Genomic DNA, 23,033 nt, shown 5'->3' with positions numbered 1-23,033 from the left:
GTATGGTATTTTTACTTTACCTATTATTTGTTTTTCTCTAATTTATACATCTATTTATTCATTTATCAGTCTAATTTCATGCCATTTCACCCATTACTTTTTTTTGCTTTATTAATTATCATGCCGTCATGTTAAAATGTATTCATTCAATTTTTTTACACTTTGCTTAAGTAAATTAAATATATATCGTTTTAAAAAAGGGGTTATCTTCGTTTTATATAACGTATAGAATACTTAAAACTGAGGCAACGTTTATTATTTTTAGAATTCGAGGAGTTGTGCTCCTAATAACTTACAGAGTATGACATCTTCCTAAAACCGAAGTAATTGAATATCCTCCTTAAAATGAAAAAAAAAGATTTAGGTAACAATCAAACGGCGATTATTCTGGTTTTTGAGGATTTGAGGGATTGTGTTCTAACTTATGGGGTATGATCTTTCCTTCTCGATTGACTCGAAATAAGGCCCTTTTCATAAAAATTATTTTAGTTGAGTGATGTCTTAATCGAACAACATTATGCAAAGAGGGATCGTGTTTTAAATTTTCTTCAAATTTTCAATTCTCGACATTAAGACATCAATTAATCAACTAGGTACAAATTTTGAGTGTTACGAGGGTGTTAATCCTTCCTTGTACGTAACCGACTCCCGAACTCATGTCCTAGATTTTGTAGATTTGAAAATCATTGTTTTAGTAAATCAAACATTTAATTAAAATGACCAAATTACGAGGTAATCCGGTCACACTTCACAAAAAAATTTGGTAGCGACTCTATTTTCGTTCTTAAAAAAAGTCGATTTCCAAAAAAAGAAAGGTTTCGACATCGTTTATTTAAAATTATATATATTCATGTTTGTTGGTTTAATATTGGTAAACACATTCGTTACTTAAATTGTGTAGGGATTACGGGAAAGTGTTGTGAATGTTGGATGCATTTTGTGGTATTCATATTGTTTAAATATAGGAAACTGATTCGGATCCGTGTAAAACTAGAGTGGTTTTGCATCATAATTTGTCAAATTATGAAATAAAATCTTTTAATTTAATATAATAAAAATATTAAATAGATTAAAAAATTAATAATTTCGAATATAAATATGTAAATAGTTTGGATCACATATTTAAAAAAATGTCAGTATCACAATAATTGGAGATATTTAGCCTTTGATTGGATGTTTTATTTCCATAAATTTTCTGGCGCTTTTTTTTCTATTTTGGAAACTTCGAGGAGCTGTCAAACAACATTTGTGTCGTCAATACTCCTTTTGTCTGTTTTCTTCATGGTCGGTGGAAAGTGCAACTTTTAGTTAATTTCAACGTTGATAAAACTAAAATAGGAGGTGAAACGTGGATTAAGTCTTAACTTAACTGGTATTGATATTGTTGTCAATATGGAAAGATATGAGTCTAAGTATATTGAAGTACACTTTTCTCCTATTTTAAGATTAGGGAGATACTATAATAGTTTTAAACATTGTATTAAAAATAAATGATGAGATCGATCGATTAAAATTGATATATTAATTTAAATAGCGGGTTTAAATTAATTTTAAATTTTACTGTTTAAAATTGAAGTTGAAAGCTGAGATCGGATTTATTTATGTTTTTAACTCAAACACTAAATAATAATAATAATAAAAATGAGAAAAACCTAACCTAAATCTGGGTACTCAAAATTAAAACAACTGAAACTAGGCTATAATTAACTTTGTTAATGTTTTAAAAATTTTAATTGAAGTTGAAATGTATAATTAAAGTTCATGTCCTATTTATATTTATAAAAGAATATTTTTATTATTGGACCAATCAATGGATCTGATTAAACCAACAATTTAAGTGGTTTGACTTAAAATATTGATTAATCTTACTTTTGTGCTAAAAATGTAGATATATTTATATCCATACATTGAATAATCTCCCTATCATATATATATACACTCATATATGATATTTCATACCATGCCAATTTCTGGCCGAATTTGATAAAAATGTTGATTTAAAAAAATATTTAGAATTTTAGACTGATTTCTAAGATATTTAAGGATATGGGCCGATTTTGAAAAGAAAAACAGACAACATGTCTTGCAAGAAGCTGTTGGAAACATGTCCTACAAGGCGTGCTTTCTAACTTTTTAGCACATCAACTCTTTTGGTTAGATAAGTAAATGTTAGTGATTTTGTCTTTGAGTCCTAAGTTTGATTCTTCAATTTTAGTATAATTGACATATAAATATTATATATAAAGAGAAATATATCAAAAAAATTAGTTAGTGTTTTTAAAAAATAAAATATATTTAACATAATGATAAATAACATTTTTATCAAAATATATTTTTATTATATAATTGGCAATAATAGTTTGATTTTATAAAAAAGGAGTTATCAATTAAAACACGAATTAAAAAAAAGCGCTTGAAATAAAAAATACAAATGTACCTAGAAGAGGAATTGAAACTGAAATAAAATCACTATTAATTGATCATCTAACCAGAAAAGCTAATGTGTTAAAAATAGTAATTAAAAATAAAAACAAAGCTTGAAACAAATCGAACCTAAGACTCAAAGATAAAACCATTAACATTTAACCATTTGACCAAAGGAGATGATGCACCAAAAAGTCAGAAAGCACGCCCTGTGGGATGCGTTTTCACTTCTCTCTCTAAAATCGATCTATTTCCCTAAATATCCCATAAACCGGCCCAAAACCCTAATTTCTTTTTAAATCAGCATTTTTATTAAATTCGGCCACCATTTCCTACCATTTTCAAGGACAAAGTGAGTGTTCTCCCAAATCCATGAAAGGCATTTACATAAGCCATAAGATTTTGTTCCATGAAAAAACATCTTAAAAAGAACAAAAGAGAGAAACTTAAAAATAAAGAGTGGGAATAAAAGTTTGTGAAACCCCACTTGTTTAAAGCCCCTATGTTCATGTACAATTACGAAGCATGGTTACTTGCCATAGCATGAATGCATACGATCATTTAACTAAACAAGTCTTCAGGACCAGAGGCATTACCTCCATCAGAAGAAGCATCACTATTGGCATTGAATGCCAATATATGTCCTAGAAGTTCTCGGCTTGCTGCTGACAAGCTTAATGCGTTCCGTTCCGGGCTAGCCTCTCGCCTTTGCAGCGAAAATAAGTGAAACATCAGGTCTCGAGGCGTGGTTAATCGGTACAGCCAGCCCCTAGGTTTCGGTTTGAACTGGAAACAAGAAATGCAAAGTTATAATCGTAGCAATCATTAACATTGTCATCGCTATAATCATTATCATTATCGGTGTCATCTTCCTCATTATCCTTGTTCTCATGGTCATCATCATCAATATCAAAAGGTTTTATAATGATCATCACCTTTGTTGAATGCAGCAAGAGACAAGAAACGAGAAGAGAGCTTGTTTCAAAGCCATTTGCATAGTAATGGCTGAGAGATCAGCTCCTTTGCTTGTCATAGATCTTTTGAGTGGATATTGCTAGCCAATCCATGTACGTTACATGATTAAGAACAGTAAGCACCATTGGCATTGAATTCAAACATTTATAGTGATGGAAGGCAAGCTACCTTGCCAACTACAAATGCATGTCAGATTGGGATAAAGCTAAAGTTGAATCCCTGAACTTGTCAACTTTTTCCAACTTAATCCCTGTATTTTTTTAATCCACATTAATGTTGGAGCTTGACAAATTTTACCGATTTTGGTCAATGTGATGACGTGACACACTGATATCGTGCCACACCACCACATGTACCAAAATTGCAAAAAGCTGCACAATTTAAGGACTAATGTGGAGCAGGAAAAAAATTCAGAGACCAGGTCGAAAAAAGCTGAGAAATTCAAGGACTAAATGTTGCCTTATCCCTGTCAAATTCCGTACAATAGTTTATCTCAAAGAGAAACTAAACAAGAAAACCCTACTGAAAACCATTGGACCTTAATTTACCATGTCACGACTCCGATTCCCGAATCCTCTCCCCTCCTCAAAATAGATATTTTACGAACCGAAATACCAAAACCATGTTGTAAAAGGTACTTTCTATATCTAAAACCAAATCATAAATACTTGTCTGTATAAGAGGTCTGTATAAGAGGTGAGAGAAGCAATAAGAACAAGGAAGTGGGATGTTTCCACCATTTTACCCTAGAGTCAAGCAGCGGTAAAAGTACCATAGAGGCCCTTGTACTAGGAGCCAGATTACATTTTGCCCCATCTACTTAAAAAATGGGCAAATTAGTCCTTGTACGTTAGATCCTAAAGTAAATTGGTTCTTCCGTTAAAAATTTCATCAATTTCTATTGTTAAAAATTAATCCCTGTAGGTCAACATGAGATACATGTGGTATGCCACGTGTCACTGTGTAGTTATTTTTGTTAGCCCTGCTAGTTTTTAACAATAGAAATTGATAAAAATTTTAATAGAAAGGACTGGTTTGCCTATTTTTTGAGTAGAGGAGGCAAAATGCAATTTCACACCTAGTACAAGGGCTCCATAGTACTTTTACTGTCAAGCAGCATGTTTATGAAGCAAAATGCATTTGATGTCTTAAGCTACCTTATTTATGATCCAAAAAAATCATACAAAGTTATTTTCTTCAAATTTTGCTAATGTAAGAGATTAGAAGGACAAAGACAAACCTGTTCGATCTTTGCCGGAAGAGTAGGTTTATCGATAGCTTTTGGAGTCCATATCTTGATATCAGACTCTATTCCACTGCTAGCAAGAACTGTGGTATGAGGATGAGACTCGATACAGTTTACCACATCCTTATCTGCTTCCATAACACGAATGAGCTCTCCACCTTTCTTCCTCCAAATAAAAATATGGCCACAGTCGGATCCACTAACCACATAATCAGCTTTAGGTCCAAAGAAATTCACACCTTTCACCGTCTCGCAATTTCTATGTCCCTCATAAACTTGAGGAATAGCTTTTTCATTAGCATCCGTAGCTGAGTGATCGAGACCGATATCACTTGCCTCATTACATGCAGATAATGGAGATGACGGGATTGGATTAGGCCCCAATCCCATATCCCGTGTGAAGAGATAAATGAACTCATCACTGTAGGAAACAAGAAGCTCACTCTGATCGGAAAAGGTCAAGCCTGTTATTCCAACTTGATCATTACCAATCAAATGAGGGGGGCAAAAATAATCTGTAGGTTGACCAATATCAGTTGAGCCATCCCATTTATACTTGCGAATATCATAAAGGCGAGTATATTCATCCGATCCTGCAACTGCAAAGAGATTTGGGTTCCTTGGATCAATAGCGATAGCATTGAGATGGATAAATGGCATGTAAGCCCTGCTATCATCGACTGGGCGGCAAGTGAAAAGTTCGGTAGATGCTACAGTTCTAAGATCAATCTGAAATGCAAGTGAAAGTGTTGTATATGTCAAAGACCAGATTAGTATAGGAAAAGTTATCATACAACATGAAAGAGAACAATAATATGAGAATACCGTGTTGAGATATAACATAAGATGACAAGGAAATAATCTATTGCAGACAACCTGGTATCAAAATCGAACTCCTCAAAAGGTTGTCCGACTCAGTGACTTGTGACTTAATATATTAAGTTTTCTCTACCCAACTGTTTCTGCTTCTTCAATCCCGAAATATTTTCATAAATTATTCAACTAAAAGAATTTAAAAGAAATAACGATGACTTTGCAGCTAAACACAACATACATGCTGCACTAATCCATCTTCACCACAAGTGTAAAATATATAAGGGCTCCCTGGTTCAATGACCACTTTATGAGCTCGTCCCTGATGTTTGGCCAGCAGTTTAGTTTCAACACCACGTTCCAAAATTTGAGCATGTCGAACCTACAATTAAGAAACAGTTCTCAAATAGGATTACAAAATTTGAGCATATCGAACCTAAGTCCTTCATATTGTGTAATAAGGACTTGAATGGAACCACTTTAACATACAGACCCCAGAAAATTTTGTTTGAATCAATTATCAGAAATGTGTATTCTTATAATACATTAAAACCGTCAACATTTGTACTAAGTGGATTAAGGGTGGGTTTGGATGGGCGATTGGTTGCGGTGCGGTGCGTTTAGCTTACTTTTTGTCTCACGCTACAGTATCGTTACAGTGTTTAATCTCAACGCCACCGCTATTATTACACTAACCGTAGGTAAACGCACAGCCCATCCAAACTCACCCGGCTTAGTTCAGATGGGCGGTGTGTTTGCCTCCGGTGAAGTTAAAAACAGTGGTGGTGGTGAGATTAGTTACTGTAGTGGTGAGATTGGATACTGTAGCAGTGAGATTAGAAATAGCGGTGAATGTGTATTTGGATTCAAATGCAGCTGTAGCGGTGAGATGAGAATAAAAAATGACCATTATAGACAATAGTTTACAATGTATTTATAATAAAATAAATAATTAAATTTATATTAATATTAAATAATATAACATAAAATTTTATTTTATTGTTTATAAAATGATAATTAAAATATTAAAATCATATGCAATAAAAATTAAATATTTTTAACTTATATTAATAATAAATAATAAAATATATTTAAATTATTTTATATTAAATAATAATTAAACTTATATATTTATGACAATAAATTTATATATTTATTAAATTTTTATATAAAAATTATATAATAATATCTAATAATATTTTACTTTCTATAAAACTAAAAAAAAAAAACAAAGAACAAGGGTAATAAAGAAACTGATCTCAATTTTTTCTCCACTGGCACCTTTGACTCCAGTGAAAATTGAGAGCAACAATGTGGTGAGAGTGCTCAATTGCATCGCACCTCAAATCTTCCAAACAAGAAACCAGTACAGTGAAAAGGAATATTCACCCAATATTCCATCTCACCATAGGGAAAATCCAATCTAAAGGAAGCCTAAATTCATGTAGAAAATTTATCACTAGCATTGAAATTTTCTAATTTGGCCCTCAAAAATTAAGAAAATTGGCATTCCTGAATAAGAAATTCACCTGGCCATCAGCAGCACAGGTAACCAAGCTGCGATCATCAGAGTAAGGCATGATTTTTGCTTGGAAAACATTGTTGACATGGCCTGACTGGAAAGTAAGCTTAGCATTCCCAGTTTCCCAATCCCATAGTATAACCCTCTTATCGTCAGAGCCAGATACTAAAATGTTACCATCAGCATTAAAGCTCACAGTGTTCACACAACCTCGGTGCTTTTTGAGTTTCTTGTAAATCTCGAGTCGGAGCACAAGATCCTAGCAACATAAAAACAAAACTAACCAATCAAAAACTTAATCCAATATAGAAAGATTGCTAGTTCATATCTCCACCTTCAAGACATTTGCCCTCTGGGGTCTCTCAAACTCACTCGAGGAGAAATCTATTAAGTGTCGTCCGCTAAGGACCGACAAACACTCAACAGCTCCGGAGAACAACACTTCACAAACTTCTCCCCGAGCGAATCCGACCTTCTCTCCACAGAACTTATATTATAACCACAATAGCAATAACAAAACAATGTAATAATCACATCCACTCATTCATTCATTCATTCAAAGCTAATGTTAATTAACAACAAATTTTCTGATATAATCTCTATAAAATAATACATTTTTATCATTACCCATCATTTATCTTAAAAATCCCAGATCAAAGGAACTTACAAATAAAAAAAATAAACTAAAATCTACATACCATCCATCAATAAAATCACAAAAAAAAAAATGTACTAAAGCCAGTACCGATTTCAGTAATAAAAATGATCACTCTAACAAACTCACACACATTGGGAAGAACAAGAGAGAGAAGATAGGGATAAGGTTATCCATAAGATAAGAAATAAATAAATTTTAGACCTCAGAAGCGGCAAGCCGGTGGGCGAAATTCCTAGTGGAGAGTTCCCCAACTTCCCGTTGCCAAACATCAACCACCGCCTTGTCCACACTCGTTCTCGCCCTTTTGTTCTTCATTATAAAATTGAAAAAAGAAATTGTGTCTGATTCAATCGAAATTTGATTTGCAATTTGGAAACCCAGACAAAGTTTTTAATTTCTAAAAAACTTATTGGTGATGAAAATGTGTAAATAGTGAAATACTTGTAAAAGGCGTCTTCTCTGCCGTTTTTATATGAGATTTCGTTAATGTACAGTGTACAGGATTGCATTGCACGTACGCCAAATGGTAAGCAAAACGGCAGCGTTTCACGTTGTGAAGAGTTGTTCGATTATAATTCCGACGCGTTGCCATTATCAAAGAAGGTCAAAGTTTTTGCTACAAAGAAGCATTCAAGGTTTACATAGCATAAACCCTGATTATCATGAACCGTCCTTTTTTTTCCCTTTTTTTTCATATTTTTCTTTTAATAAAGCAAATTGTGATAACTTTATTTCAACAAATTTAAGTAAGAATTTTCTTACATCAACTTCTTGTTGGAATTAAATTTATATTTTTAAAAATTTTACTCTTTATATTATTTTTAGTTAAATTTCACCTTTATTTTTAAGAAAAGGTTGAATTTAACCATCACTCTTTAAAAATAATATAATTATTGATTTTTTAATTTTTAATGAAAATATAGTCTAAGACTTTAAATTTTAAACATGACAGTGATAATCTATGTATATTTCATGTTTTTTAAATATTTTTATAATTTTTAAATTATTTATTGACGTGATATATAAGACACATATTGTTATATTAATATAAAGTATACTTAGACTGTCATGCCGTTGTCACACCTATATCATTAAAATTAATGTTTTGATTAGTATTTTTATTAAAATAATAATTTAACTCTTTTAAAAAAATTAATGGCTAAGTTTAGTTTTTAAAAATAAAGGTCAAATTGATAAAATAATATAAATTTTAAGAACTAAATTTGTTATTATATTAAAAGTTGGGATAATTATTTTGAACAACACTTTGAATGCAATGCCACCGTAATGTGATTATGTAATAGTTAATTTGTATTCCTTCATTTTTTATTCATTCTTAAATAAAATCAAATATATCTTTACCTAAATAAAAAAATGGTTCATACTTTTATACTTAAAAATATAAATGGTCATATTTATTATATTAACACTTTGTTCCATCGTTAATACTCATTAAAATTCTACTATATTCATGTGTATTATGTTCCCTATCTCTATGAATATGAAACAATTATGAAGGAATTTAATTTTTCTATTATTGTTCACTAATAATAGTGGAATTATTGGTGCAGAGTCAAAAAGAAAAGAGAATTGTGACTAACCACCGTTGATGAATCACTTTGATAAATCCGCTTATAACAAGCTCTTATATGATTCCGAGTAAAATCGAGAACCATTAAGTACAAACAAAATGCGCAGTAACACTTTTGGAAGTATCAAAAGAATGTTATTCACATGTATTAATAATAAAACTTATTATTTCTTTTGGTATCCCTCATTAAGTAAAAGCCAATTATCTATCCAATCTAATATTAATTGGAGACTTTCACCCGTCTGTATACAAAGTATCTTCCGACCCTTCCACAACCATTTTAGTTAATTAGACACTCTCATTATCCAATCTAATTCAAGACTCATCCAGTAGCCACTCCATTAGTAAAGGGGGCTCCCATATCAAGATTCACCGATTCCTTTCCACTACTTTAGTTTTTTCTTGAATCCTAGATGTTAGGAGACGTTAGAATTTCGAGTTTTTTATTGATCAGGCGACACCCGAATTTGAACTGGGGAATAAGGGATTGTAGTCCCCCGCCTTACCGCTGAGCCATGTCACCAAAAGGCTACAAAAGAAAAAATGAGAGTATCTCTCTTTTCTTTTTCATTTTTAGATCGGATCCATACCTTCAATTGGTAACCATCTCTATTTTAAAAGCAAATTATTATAAATTTAATAAACATATGATATATATTAAGCAATTTTTTCCGACAAAAAAACATTTAACAAAATTTAAACAAATTTTGATAAAATTACTAATTATCACACTAAAATTTCTAAATAAAACGTATTTAACCTTTATTTCTTTTCAATTACGGAAACAAATCTCAAAATTGGTGAAAATAGAAGAATGATCTATTATAAATAATATTAAATCCTATCATTAGTCTTTGTTATCTGCACTACATGTAAGTTATGAATTTACTCTCTACAATTTAATTTAATCATATTTAGTTATTGCAATTTTTTTTTGAAATATCAATCCTAATCAAATGGTAACGGTTAATATTATTTTTAAAATTTTAAGCTAACAAACATATTATATATGTATAAATGTTATGTCAATTTGCTATTTTCACATATTATTCATATAAAAATTAATTTGTAGATTTGACGATTGTTGTTTTGTCAAGACAAATTACAATTTTAAAAATATAACAACAAATAATGATCAAATTAAAAAGATGGACTAAACCTACAAGTATAGTACAAGACTAATACTAAAAATTAATCAAATGGATTTATCTACTACTATTTGAATTATAATTTAAAATTTAAAAACTAAAATTAACCAATTCAAAAAGAGCAATGAATAAAATTGATAAAATTAAAGTATAAGAACTAAATTCACAACTTACAGAACTAATAACAAAATTTTAACCTACAAACAATGATTTTATGCTCAATTTACGGCTCTAAAATATGATCAACTCTAAAATAAATAGGACTGTAAAAATTAAATAAAAACTAAAAAGGTTATCAAATCACTATTGAACTATAAGGCCATGGCAGAAATATCATGTTACAAAGCTCATTTATCATCCCTTCTTACAAATTTAATAAATTAAAGCTAAAAAAAGGGAATGGGAAGTAAAACAATGAACATTAATTGTCATGAGAGAAAAATGAGGAAATTATCGATACCAAAATGAACAAAAACCCAATCATATAACTTGATTAGATACTATACAGTGCTAATGCTGGGAATGGCCAACATAGTTAAAAAAGGCTATGGCTGATCAGGTTGTAAACATCAACTGTATAATATATATATTACCTCAGTGGCTGCCTCTTCTAAGGACAGAAAAGAATCCGCCGGCAGATTTCTCCTTACGTTGGTGGTCGTCGACTTTATGGTGGTTCTCGCCTTCGTCTCCAACCTATATGTGAAAAAAAAAATCGTGCTCAAATTTAATATTTAATTTAAATGTTTTGATTTGATATAATTTTTTTTATAACATTTTTTAAAGTACAATAATTTCAATATAATAAATCCTTATAAGTAGTGAATTAAATAATTGATTTTACAATGAATTTAATTCTAACCAACTAGTTAATTAAGTGATTAAAATAAATACCCTAAACATTTACACATAGTAAAACTCGAATTTAATATTTTAAAATTTCCAAAATGTAACCAAAATTTAATTGGATACTTTCATTACATTATGAATTAATCTAAATAATAACACTATAAACTACTATTTCAATTAAAATACTTACTCTTAAGAATCATGTCAGTATTTAAACTAAATAGTTAGCGGTGTTAGCTATACGGATTATCTATGTATTTATAACAGGAGACATTAAGTTTCCAAATCGAATAACAAAATATAATTTAACCATGAAAAGAAATTATATATACGCATAACTCTTTTAGTGGAACATTCTCCGAAAAAACAAGGTTAAGAGAAAGAGAATAAAAAACAAACCTCCATTGCAATTTGTCGCAAAATGTCTATAATTTCAGAAAAATCAGGTCTTAGGGTCGGATCTAATTGCCAGCATCTCTCAAGTAGTTCAGCAAGCTTTGGGTTAGTGTTCTTCGGAATTGTTGGACGTAGACCCTAAAATCAATGTCAATGAAATAGTGATTAGATGTGAGCCTAATATTAATCGTCTCAAATATGTCAACCAACTTGCAATGAATTTTTAATGGAATATAGTTTAATTTTGACATTTTATAAATTTAATAAATATTTATATTTAATTTAAGGTTTTGTTTGATAAAGATAAAAAATTCAATCAAAAAATTCAATTAATTTTCTGTAACTTAATTTTTATACACTTTTGATAACTCATGATAAAAAGTACTAGATAGACTTTTTCTAAAAAATGTGAAAAGTTATAAGTAGATAGAAGCTTACTTATTACTTAATAGAGAATAAATTTAATTTTCTTTATTTTATTCTATTTCATTTAAGATTATATTATCTTTTATCAAACAATTTAATTATATTTGGTATTTAATTTTAGGGTAAACTACAAAAATAATCACTTTTATTTGCCTCAGATTACATTTTAGTCACTTATGTTTAAAATGTTATATTTTAGTCGCTTACGTTATCATTTTGTTACGAAGTGATCACTTTACTGTTAAGCTCCGTTACCTCCCTAACGACGATCCTACGTGACAATTCAAATGAGTTTTAAATGCCAACCTGGATGTCTTACATGGCAGTCCAAATTAAATTTATTTAATTAAAAACATATTTTCATCCCAGCAACTGAACATTCAAGTTGACATTTAAAACCCATTTAGACTGCCACGTAGGACTGCTGTTAGGGAGATAATGGAGTTAACAGTAGAGTGACCACTTCGTAACAAAATAATAACGTAAGTGACTAAAACGTAACATTTCAAACATAGGTGACTAAAATATAATCTGAGGCAAACAAAAGTGAATATTTTTGTAGCTTACCTTTAATTTTAAGTAATATACCAAACAAATTTTATTACTTAAATTCAATACTTAATTTTTGTACTTAATATTTTAATTTAAGAGCTTAACATCTATGATAAGATTAAATTAAGATTTAACTGATTGACATACCTTTTGAACGACTCCTACAGCAGCTTGTAAAGGGGTTAAACATGCATATGGTAGCTGCCAATCAAACAAAAACAAGTAACCATGGGGAACCAACCATGAGATACCAGCACACATCAACCTATAAATAATCCCAACGTATTAAAATAAAAGATAATGATTGAGCAAATACCTTTCCAGTTAACAACTCCCATAATACAATTCCAAAACTGAAAACATCGGCCTTGTGATCATATGGCTTGTGTTCAATAACCTTCAATGCAAAAGAACTGTTGTAAGAAAATGATGAGATGAACAACAGATTAGAGTAGGTATAAGAATCTCAACTGCATGGATTAATACGTTAGCAATTTATGTAAAGAAAATAAAAGCAACAATAAATATGTGCTACATTTAAGTGGAAAAAGTAATAGGATGGAAGGATAGAGTGGAAGAGTAAAATAAATAAATAAATTTTGAGTATGTTCGATGAAAAATATATTATTAGTGTTTATTTAAATTTTTATGAAATATTTTTATTGTTATTTAATTTATTACATTTTTTTAAACTTTTAATTTTAATTATGGTTTATTCATCGATAATTCTTTAAATATGAATGAATGTAATGTTTTGACATTAAATTTAAAATTAATAGTTTTACTAGCTCTCAAACATCACTCATAAAATTCTATAATTAATACATTTTTATAATATAATCTAATATTATATTTATTATTATTATATATTATACTACGAAGTATTATCATTCCAACCATACATCTAAAAGATGACAAATTGCATATGAAACCATATCATATCATCATCCCTAGTTTTCTTTTCCTTCTAATAATTTATGAAACACCCAAATGTAAGTTAGGATTATTTATGGAACAGTTTATAACAGCTTTTCAGTCAAGAGAGCTCACCTCGGGAGCCATCCATCTATATGTTCCTGTTTCGGCCGTCATTACTCCAGATTGAGCTTTCACTCTAGCAACACCAAAATCAGCAACCTTAACCACCTGTATGAAAGCATGTAATATAATTTTATATAGAACCGAAAGCGGTAAATGTGATTTTGATTATAGAATAATCATGTTATTAGGGGAGAAAATTAATTTCTTCGGACAATTTAAGGACCTGTCTAAGGGTGTATTTTACTTTTCAACATAAACCAGCGTTTCAAGCCATAATTCTGGCTTTTGAAAGATCAGATTTGAGCTAAATTCTTTATTTGCTCTATTTATTTAGCTTTTGAATTTTAAAAACTTTTATTTTTACTCTACAACATCACATCTAGAATAAATATTTTATAATTTCAAAAGTACTAAGCAACTTTAGGCATCTTACTTCATTTTCATCCATTAGAAGATTGGGAGCTTTCAAATCCCTGTGGATTATATTATTTTGGTGCAAGTAGTTCATCCCTTTGGAAACATCTATTGCAACTTTAAGCAAGGATGGGAGCTTGAAAACACCCTTTTGTTTATGAAGGTAATCATATACACTTCCACCCGACATAAATTCTGCAAAAGAGACAAAGGAAGGGTTTAGACAAAAAAGAAAGAAGAGAAAGAAAGCTAACATTAATATTTTCACTCGTTTAGGAAAATAATAACCAAGAGACTGAAAGAATAATAATCATAAATCTCACTCAATATTTTAAGAACCGGATTAATGGTTGAATAGGTCAGATTATCAGTTTAATCAGTTCAATTATTTTTAATTCTAAAAATTCATAAATATTAAAAGATTAAATATTTAAATTAATTTAAAGCCGATTCAACAATTTTTGTACCGGTTTAATCTTACACCAGTTTTTTTATATCAACTGGACCACCGGTTTTCGGTTTAACTGGTCGGTGTAATCCAGTTCCAATAACCATTATCTCACTTTCAACACATCAGTGAAAACAACTAAAGAATCGGCAGGCTACCTGTTACAATATACAAGTTTGGAGGCTTGGTACATGCCCCAATAAATTGTACAACATTCTTGTGCCGAACTTTCCTGCAAATTTTGAAGGAAATAGTTAATTAAAGGAATAGATTATTCCTAAAACTAATGTAGTCATCCAAAAAGAAGGATTCTATTTTCATAAAATTTTAAAATTTCAATCTTTCTCCACAAAACCTCATGATGAAAACCTCCTGGGCAAACTCTTTCTGCAAATCAGTATTTATACGCTCTGGCTTGAGGACCTTAATAGCCACTTCTTGACTACAGTAAGTACCTTTATACCTAAAGCAGGTTAAAAAAGATAATATATCAAAGCTCAAAATAGGAAAAGGAACTCAATCAGGAAGTTATTAATTCACCTAAGATCACTAAAGGACTCTGATACTACTTTGTTCAATTATATAAAAGCTTAATATATATGTATGTATATTTTACTTACAGATCACCATATGATCCAGATGCAACTTTGGTTTCGAACTTCAACTGTCTAGGGTCAATTTCCCAAACATCAATCCCATCATTAGGAATTGCCACATAATTCTGATCGTCACTGCTGCCCACTTCGCAATAGTCCCTCGTAGGAGAAAACGAATGTTGCTTAAGCCAAGATTGCTTCTACAAAAGAAACACGTAAATAAAAGCCTGGTTTGAGTTGCTCTTCATTTTAGCACAAACTTTTTAGTGAATAAATTCCTACATAAAAAAAATTGTCTATTGACATTAGGCATTTTTAGTGTTTACACTTTAGAACCAGTCACTTATCAAGGGAACATCGGAAAGAAGAGATCATAGTACATATCCAAAGAGTTTATGCAGATCACAATACACACATTAACCAATTAGGATTCAAAACCCATTTTGCATATAGCTTGCCATTACTAATTTACTTGCCATTAACCACATATAAACCTCCAGTGAAGATCAATACATGGGCTAATAATGCATGGTCTAATTTGCAGAAAAGATCTTTCATATTTAATATCCAAGATAACATTCAAAAGTCTCAAAAAAATTTAACACGTACACTTAAAATTCAGCGGGGATTTACCTCAATTTTCAAGATTTCCTTTTCCAAAGCAAATTTAAGCCGCTCGGTTTCCTGACAATTTCATAACACAAGTCCGTCAAACGAGTTCTACAACAATTACAATTCTCTAATACCAAACCTTAAACCATTTTGTACACCAATATGCAATCATCTAGTTCCCTAAATGGAATTTTATCACAAATCCCAGAAAAAAAAAATTACCCTCTACATTAACAAATGAAAGAATTCATAAGTTGAGGAAACAGATGGTTTATTAACATTGACAGATTAACATAAAATATTGAAAACCAAACAATGAGAGCTCTTATTTTTTTAGTTTTAGTTAAATAGTCTTTGTAGAAAACAATTAGCTAGAGAAGATATTAAAATGAAAAGCACCTCGTAAGGCCAACCATCAACTACAAAACAATCCAAGGAGTAGCCATCGACCGTGGAAAACACATGTGCTTCCTGGATGTTCAGCCCAACCTCAGCAAGCAATGCGGTCAACTGCAAGTATTGCATTGGCATGAGCAACGGAATGAGAAGCAATATTGCATGGTTAAATGTTTAAAAGATGTACATTTCCCATCTAATGAAGTAATTCAAGTGTAGATAACAAAAAAAAACATTGTTTTTACATGCAAAATGTTTAGTCAGAGAACAATACGCATTGGCTGTTGATTGAACCAAGAACTCATATGTAACGTAAGGTTCATTGTTTATGGCTATTTTATTTCAAAAGATTTTAAAAGTGTAACCTAAACATCCGACTTCTTAAAGCAAAATTTTCAAGATAGAAAAGATAATACACTTCTATTTGACAAACAAACCTATCATATACCTGACTAAGAAGTTTTGGTTTGTCTTCTGTTGAAAATGTAACTTCATGCATGGGTCTGCATCAGCACCAAAGAATGTAAATTTCACCATCCAAATGGATAGAAAGTATATATAAAGCTTCACCAAAAATGACAGAAGCACCGGTATGTGAATGGAAAAGCAGGAAGATGAAAACTAAATATGATGGCATAAACTTGCAAAAACACACCTAAAACTGAAGTCAACTAAAGATGGTGGTGAAGCATTGCTCTGAGGTAAGAAAGTTGAACTTTGACAGGACCTTATCAGTTAATGCACTCCTAAATATTTTAAAGATCTAATACATAATATTCAAAAAGTATATGATGATCAAGTCCAAAAAAACCAAACTACCACTAACTTAACCAAAATTTTTGTATAAACAATCAGCCCTCACCTAAGGACATTTTAAGGCATAAATAAATAGTTAAATACCGGGAAAGATGTGAACTGTCAAGTAAAGAACTATCTCCATCTTGATCCTTAGACTTATTTGCTTCAAGTGCAAGGGCTTCAAGATTAGGCGATGAGCCAAAGGCAGGCGGTGGATGTATGCTGACAGTTGAAAAGCCAGCTAGAATTGTCAGCATCATTAACAATACAGTTAATGTCCAAAGTGAAAATAAAAGCAAACCTCTGTCTGTTAGAGTATTTTGGAGAATTTTGAGCAGACTTCTCGCACAGCGGGTTTGAAAGAGTGGAATCAGCTCCATCAGATGCAGATTGGACCTACACAAGTAGGTAACCATCATGAGACATTTGACCATAAACAAAGTACAGTACATTTAAGAACAATCAAGAGCCGGAACCAATAGATTATGACATTTAGATGACACGTTATTTCTGAACTTGAATGTTTAGAAGAAACCAGCAAGATGCTCGCATGAATATATCCAGAGATTGCATGGTTAGGGTTTACATAGTAAGAAAAAAGGAAGGGAAAATGACTGCTAACTGTGTTGACTATGCACATTATACCAAATAGAACATTTTACAATCCGTTAGCTTCAAAACTTCATTCATACTTCTAGCCCCATTCAGTACTAGCAACTGCAGTAGTCAACTAGATATTCAATGTGTTCATTGACAGCTATATTTCAATACTAAGAGCTCATTCTTGGAAAGATTTAATAGGACCAATCAACAAATGAAATATATAGTCAAAATGCAGCTACCAATTCCAATAAGCAATCAAACACCGTTATGTACGTGAAAAACATTCTAAGTTTCACCATTATCTATCCCTATCTTTCCATCATTATCATGAATAGAAGAGAAAACATGAAAATTGACCTCCATGATGTGAAGATGAAGTATGCAGACGCAAACCAAAAGAATAAGTCAACTTCAGCCAACTAAATTTGAGACAAAGTCAAGACCAAATAGAGGAGGTGTTTTTGTATACGACAACTATAGGCAACAAAAATCTCTATTGCTAGCCTACCCAGATTTGGGGCAAATCCTTCAAAGTCCAAAATCATAAGCCTAACATTTATTAATGAAAATTGATGCATGCACTCCAGCACTCAAAGATAAAGAATTCAACTGAAGAGAGTTGTTTGATTACAAAATGCCAAGTAGAACTTTTATTTTGCAGCACAGTACCGTAAGACTGGAGCCAGAAAATACCAAAACAATATCTCAAATTCCAAATTTTCTTGCATATATGATAATAACCCTTGTATATAAAGTCGTATACAATGAATGTTTCTAATAATCTAAAAGAGTTACGTAGAGAAATAGAATCTGACAAGTTTTTATTTTTCAACCACATCATTCTAAGAATGAAAAAGGAATTAATGATTAGCAATAAAAAAAAATTCGCTTTTACTAGAAACGTAGAGCAAATCATTATGCCCAGTCATGAAATTTAACTCAAAAGAATAAAGCTAGTCACCTGCACGAGACGAACTTCCATTGCTGGTCTGTTGGCAGGATCATGAGCCAAATACAGCAATCTCTTGTGAATCAGAACATCTTCTGCCCTTTCCACATTCACATCTAACGCATAGCTGCAATGTATTATCGCACACTTAATTGACCTATTTATTATTTTTTTAAAATAATCAAAATATTTAATTCTCCGAGAAATAGAAAGGAAAATGAAACAAAAAAATTTCAAATCTGCTTCACTCTACTTGTTTCGGATCTAATCAACAGCAAGAAAAGGAAAGTAATAACACGATACTAATCCACTAATAAAAAATTAGCAAGAAAACTGCATATTAAGCTCTACAGATTTAACCGTAACTTTAAGTCAAATAATTCCTGAACTCCAAACGCTATATATTCATCGAAGCATCAAAATCAAAACATTAAAATAAAAATTCGTATCTTAGACTCAGTACCTAAATAAAATGTTAGTAGTAATTTTCAAAATAAAAATCATAACCTATGCATGTAGTAAATTTAGAAGGAAAATGTAAACGGATATTATACCGAGTAGGGAGACGTTTGAAGTGAGTCCAAAGCTCATCTTCGAAACCAGGTCGATTAGCCTCATCATTGTCGGATTCTCGGAGTCGCCGTAGAACTTCATTATACACGTCGAGTTTCTGCCGTTGCTGGCGGCTCTGCAACGACGACGTGTCGTTCGCTTTGCTTCCGCTACTCTCGTTATCCACTTCCATCACCATTGAAAAAAAAATTTAAAACAAAGGAGAAAGGCGTGATTGTGATGAAGATTTTGCTTTTCGTTTACGTTGAGTTTATAGGATACGCAGATTCAATATTTAATAATAAAATTTAAAAAAAAAGATAAATCGTTTTATTTCTGTAAATATTATCATTTTTGGGTTCGTACGAATATTTTAATGGTGTGGGTAGTGTAGTGTGCGCACCACTCAATCAGAGCCGATGAGGGGGATTATTTATAGCTAAGCAAAGCTCGATGAATACAAGGTATAATTATACTTCCAATCCTTTTCCTCTTTTCATATTTAAATTTAGTCCCTATCTTTTTAATACCAATAAATGAGTCTTTATACTTTGTTTTCATTTAATAATTGAAATCCAATTGACCAGGATGTCAAATAAATTAAGTTAAAGTGGGTCATGTGGTAGTTTTAAAATAAAATTTACTAATGTGGTCTATATTACAGTAATAGAGTGTTAAATAAGCAAATAAACATGTTAAATTAATATTGTAAGATTTTCGATTCTACATTTAGGATTTCAATGCAAAGTAGCATTGTTTAAATGAAGAAAAATGAAAGTCGATAATTTTTGCTTACACGACTTTCATGCAACTTTAAATTGACCATGTGAGCAAAAAAAAATTATTTTAAAAATGTCACATAATCTAATTTAATAGAATTTTTTTGACGATGTTGACTAGACACCGCAATTTTAATTTTTAAATTAAACAAGCAAAAAGATGGTCGACTAGACACTAATGTAGTGACAAATGATTTGCGTTGCTTAAATTATTGCTAACATCATTCTTGAGTTCAAATGATTTACATTGATAAAAGAAGGGACTAAATTTCAAAAGTTTAAAAAGTATAGAGATCGGAAACAAAATTAGACTACATATTTAATAATTAATTAAATAGTTAATCCCTGTGAAATATGAATCCGTGATGCCTAAAGAAAGGCCCTCTCCATCCTCTCTTCCCAATAAGATTTTCCCTCTTTTTATTTTTCCTTAATTTTTTTCACTATTTTATTTATTATCAAAAGAAGCTCCCTGGCGGCATATTCTTGGTACCCCACTGACCCACTGATTGGATAAGGTCTAGATGTGGAGGGACAATTTTACCCCTACCGTCCTGTTTATTCTGTGATTGGCTCCTTTTAATTTGAACGATGACAATGACTTATTGAGAATAATAATTCACAGGTCAAACCAAATTTAAAATTTATATAAAAAAATTAATTAAAAATATAATTTATTTATTGGTTTTTTTTTTTATAAAAATGTACCCTTTATTTTATTTTTTTCAACAATCAACCGAAGTGTGTTGGTTCATGGCTCCTCAGTGCTTGGAGCAACAGTCATATAGTAGGGCCACCTTTGATATATATGCTAGCTCTCTCTTTATTATCAAAATAGCTTTAAAATATGTAATGATGATGGCCTCGAGATGCTTCACACAATGTGTTGTGAAACACTAGCGATGGTGGTTCTCGATAGTTTGGAAGATAATGGAATGTTTCGAGAGGATTTTGACGGAGTGTTGGCATGAAAAGTAGAGTACTCTTGGAGTCTTTTAGGTAACGGAGAGAATTCATATAAATGAAGAGCTTGATGTGGGTATCTTTGAACATAAGTCCTACTACATTAAGTTAGTCGTAGGGTTATCGAAAGTTTTATTAAGATATGACCCGACATATTATAAAGAGTTAGAACAAAGTTATTGAAATTTCACTGCACATGTGATAAGAAGGGTCTCTAAATGGATCTTAATGTAACTCGGTGATTAAAAAAAATGACTTACGTGGAAAGCATATAGGAAACTTGGATTAGTCTTTAGCTACGCAAGCTCATTACTAATTTGGTCAAAATGATTAACTTGACGAGTTGATGGTTGTATGCAACAAGTATCAAAGTATAGTTCGAAATTACAAATCACTTTTTAAAAGAAGTTTACTCGGTATTACTTCTAATCTATACATTGCATATCTAGCTTATAGTCAATCATACCATTTGTCACAAGAATATGTATTTATAAATCAAAATTTGCACAAGGGCTAAAATAATAAATTGTCCTTAATGAATATAAAAACAAATTTTCAAGTTTATCTACTGGTACCCTAAAGGAGTATTCGTCATAATGTGGTCATTTTGGACATATTTATGATGTTTTAAGGCTTTGAGTGTTGTAATAACCTGATGACGTCTTTCCTTTTCAATGATATCATAAATCAAATCCAATGTTTTGTAATTAAAGATATGATCAAAATAGTAAAGCAAAGTCAACAACATATTGAACATTCAAAGCTTGAAATAAACTTGAAGATGGCATCTTTACAATGTTTTGGTGAGACTAAGGGTGAATTTGGATGGGCGGTGCGTTTACCTACGGTTAGTGTAAAAATAGCGGTGGCGGTGAAATTAGATACTGTAGCGACACTGTAGCATGAGATAAAAAGTAAACTAAACGCACCGCACCCCACCCAATCGCCTATCCAAACCCACTCTAAGATTATGATTTTTAAGCCACATAGGAGTTAATGGAAAGAAGATGCATTTTTACGATTTTTTTCTGTCACGTAAACGTATTTATCTATATTACTATTAATGTCTATCAACGATCAAATAAAAGAATAAAATTTTTATTAAAATAAGGGCTTAATTATTATTTTTCTATCATGACACGATTGATTGCACTTTCTTAATAATTTAATTAATTTTTTTATTTTTGTTAAATTATTTTTTTGTTTATTTTTTAAAAAATCTATCCTCATTTTTTTTTCTTTTTTTTGAGGGAATGCAATCGGTGGAAGAGGTTTCAATCGTTGAGTTTACTTATTGCATGCACTTGGACAACTCGTTACAAACATGCAACTTGTGAATCATAACAGAAATATTAGTTTAATCTAAACTAGATTAATATAATTAATCAGCTCGTGACCTGCGCCTACCTTTATACCACACGTTTTATAATTTAAGATATTCCCTAAATTATACAACTAAGACGTTTAAAAAATGGGGGCGAAATCAGAAAATTATTTTAGGGTTCAAAATTAAATGATATATTTGTACGATAATAAAATGTAATTTTATTATTTTAATAGTTTATATTTTAAAAAATTAAAGAATTAAATCAAATTATTATCATTTTAGAGAGGACAAATTACAATTTTATTATTATTAATTTAAAATTTTATAAACCATAAAAAGCTTATTTTTCTATTTTAGGGGATCGAATCCTCTTGCCAAGACCTCTAGTTTCACCATGTTTAAATTTTTTTTATAATTAAGAGTAGGAGTGAAATTATTAGAGATTAAACCTAAACTCTCCTATTATAATACAAATACTCTTACCACTTATAAAACTTAAATATGTATTACTTAATATTAATTAACTAAGACTTAATGAGAGGATAAATTATCACGTGGCTTCCTAAGTACACGTGACAGAAAAAGCGAGTTGACTTAAAAAGCATCCGCATCTAGGGAAGGAATAAACCGGGTCTTAGGGTTGGATTTGGTGAGTTGGAGTGAAATGGATGACGTGGCAAGAATGGCCTTTGAGGTTCACGAAAGGTCAAGTCGGTGAAGGGTGGGGGCGGGGGGTGAGGTTAACGAGGTAAGGGCGGGGGGGACAGTGCCAGCGGAGCGGCGAGTGGTCGCCGCATGATTGTAGCCGGTTTCATGATAGTACGACGTGGCTCAACAATAAAATAATGAAAAACATGTTTAATTGTTTTTTTTTTGTCAAAATCGTACTAATAAATGTTATCCTCAATGGGGCAGGTTTTATTATAAATATTATTTATTATATTTTCGTTTGGAC

At 31.0% G+C, this 23,033-nt stretch overlaps 2 protein-coding genes across 4 annotated transcripts; both read right to left on the bottom strand.

Moving 5' to 3' along the window:
- Nucleotides 1-2,781: 2,781 nt before the first annotated feature.
- On the bottom strand, nucleotides 2,782-8,093 carry LOC105780260 (uncharacterized). Its single transcript, XM_012604481.2, has 5 exons — nucleotides 7,840-8,093; nucleotides 6,988-7,239; nucleotides 5,700-5,840; nucleotides 4,640-5,374; nucleotides 2,782-3,210 (listed from the first exon to the last, which is right to left on the bottom strand). Exons 1-5 carry the CDS (start codon nucleotides 7,951-7,953, stop codon nucleotides 2,986-2,988), a joined length of 1,467 nt encoding a protein of 488 aa, XP_012459935.1. The 5' UTR covers nucleotides 7,954-8,093; the 3' UTR covers nucleotides 2,782-2,985.
- Nucleotides 8,094-10,669: 2,576 nt separating this feature from the next.
- On the bottom strand, nucleotides 10,670-19,407 carry LOC105780822 (serine/threonine-protein kinase STY46). Of its 3 annotated transcripts, none has more exons than XM_012605339.2 (16): nucleotides 19,012-19,406; nucleotides 18,470-18,584; nucleotides 17,207-17,301; nucleotides 17,008-17,127; nucleotides 16,556-16,610; nucleotides 16,111-16,221; nucleotides 15,733-15,783; nucleotides 15,124-15,296; nucleotides 14,859-14,966; nucleotides 14,662-14,735; nucleotides 14,075-14,250; nucleotides 13,651-13,746; nucleotides 12,917-12,997; nucleotides 12,748-12,801; nucleotides 11,626-11,760; nucleotides 10,670-11,073 (listed from the first exon to the last, which is right to left on the bottom strand). In XM_012605339.2, exons 1-16 carry the CDS (start codon nucleotides 19,206-19,208, stop codon nucleotides 10,972-10,974), a joined length of 1,743 nt encoding a protein of 580 aa, XP_012460793.1. In that variant the 5' UTR covers nucleotides 19,209-19,406; the 3' UTR covers nucleotides 10,670-10,971. The 3 variants fall into 3 exon arrangements, 2 of the variants coding, with proteins under 2 accessions (XP_012460793.1, XP_012460791.1); XM_012605337.2 differs by having other exon boundaries at nucleotides 15,124-15,299; nucleotides 19,012-19,404; XR_001129397.2 differs by lacking the exon at nucleotides 10,670-11,073 and having other exon boundaries at nucleotides 11,746-11,760; nucleotides 12,917-13,013; nucleotides 15,124-15,299; nucleotides 19,012-19,407.
- Nucleotides 19,408-23,033: the final 3,626 nt, after the last annotated feature.

The sequence above is a fragment of the Gossypium raimondii genome, chromosome 4, assembly GCF_025698545.1.
Source record: "Gossypium raimondii isolate GPD5lz chromosome 4, ASM2569854v1, whole genome shotgun sequence".
Lineage (NCBI taxonomy): Eukaryota > Viridiplantae > Streptophyta > Magnoliopsida > Malvales > Malvaceae > Gossypium > Gossypium raimondii.
Note: the sequence above shows the minus strand (reverse complement) of the source record. Positions and strands in the feature narration are given on the sequence as shown.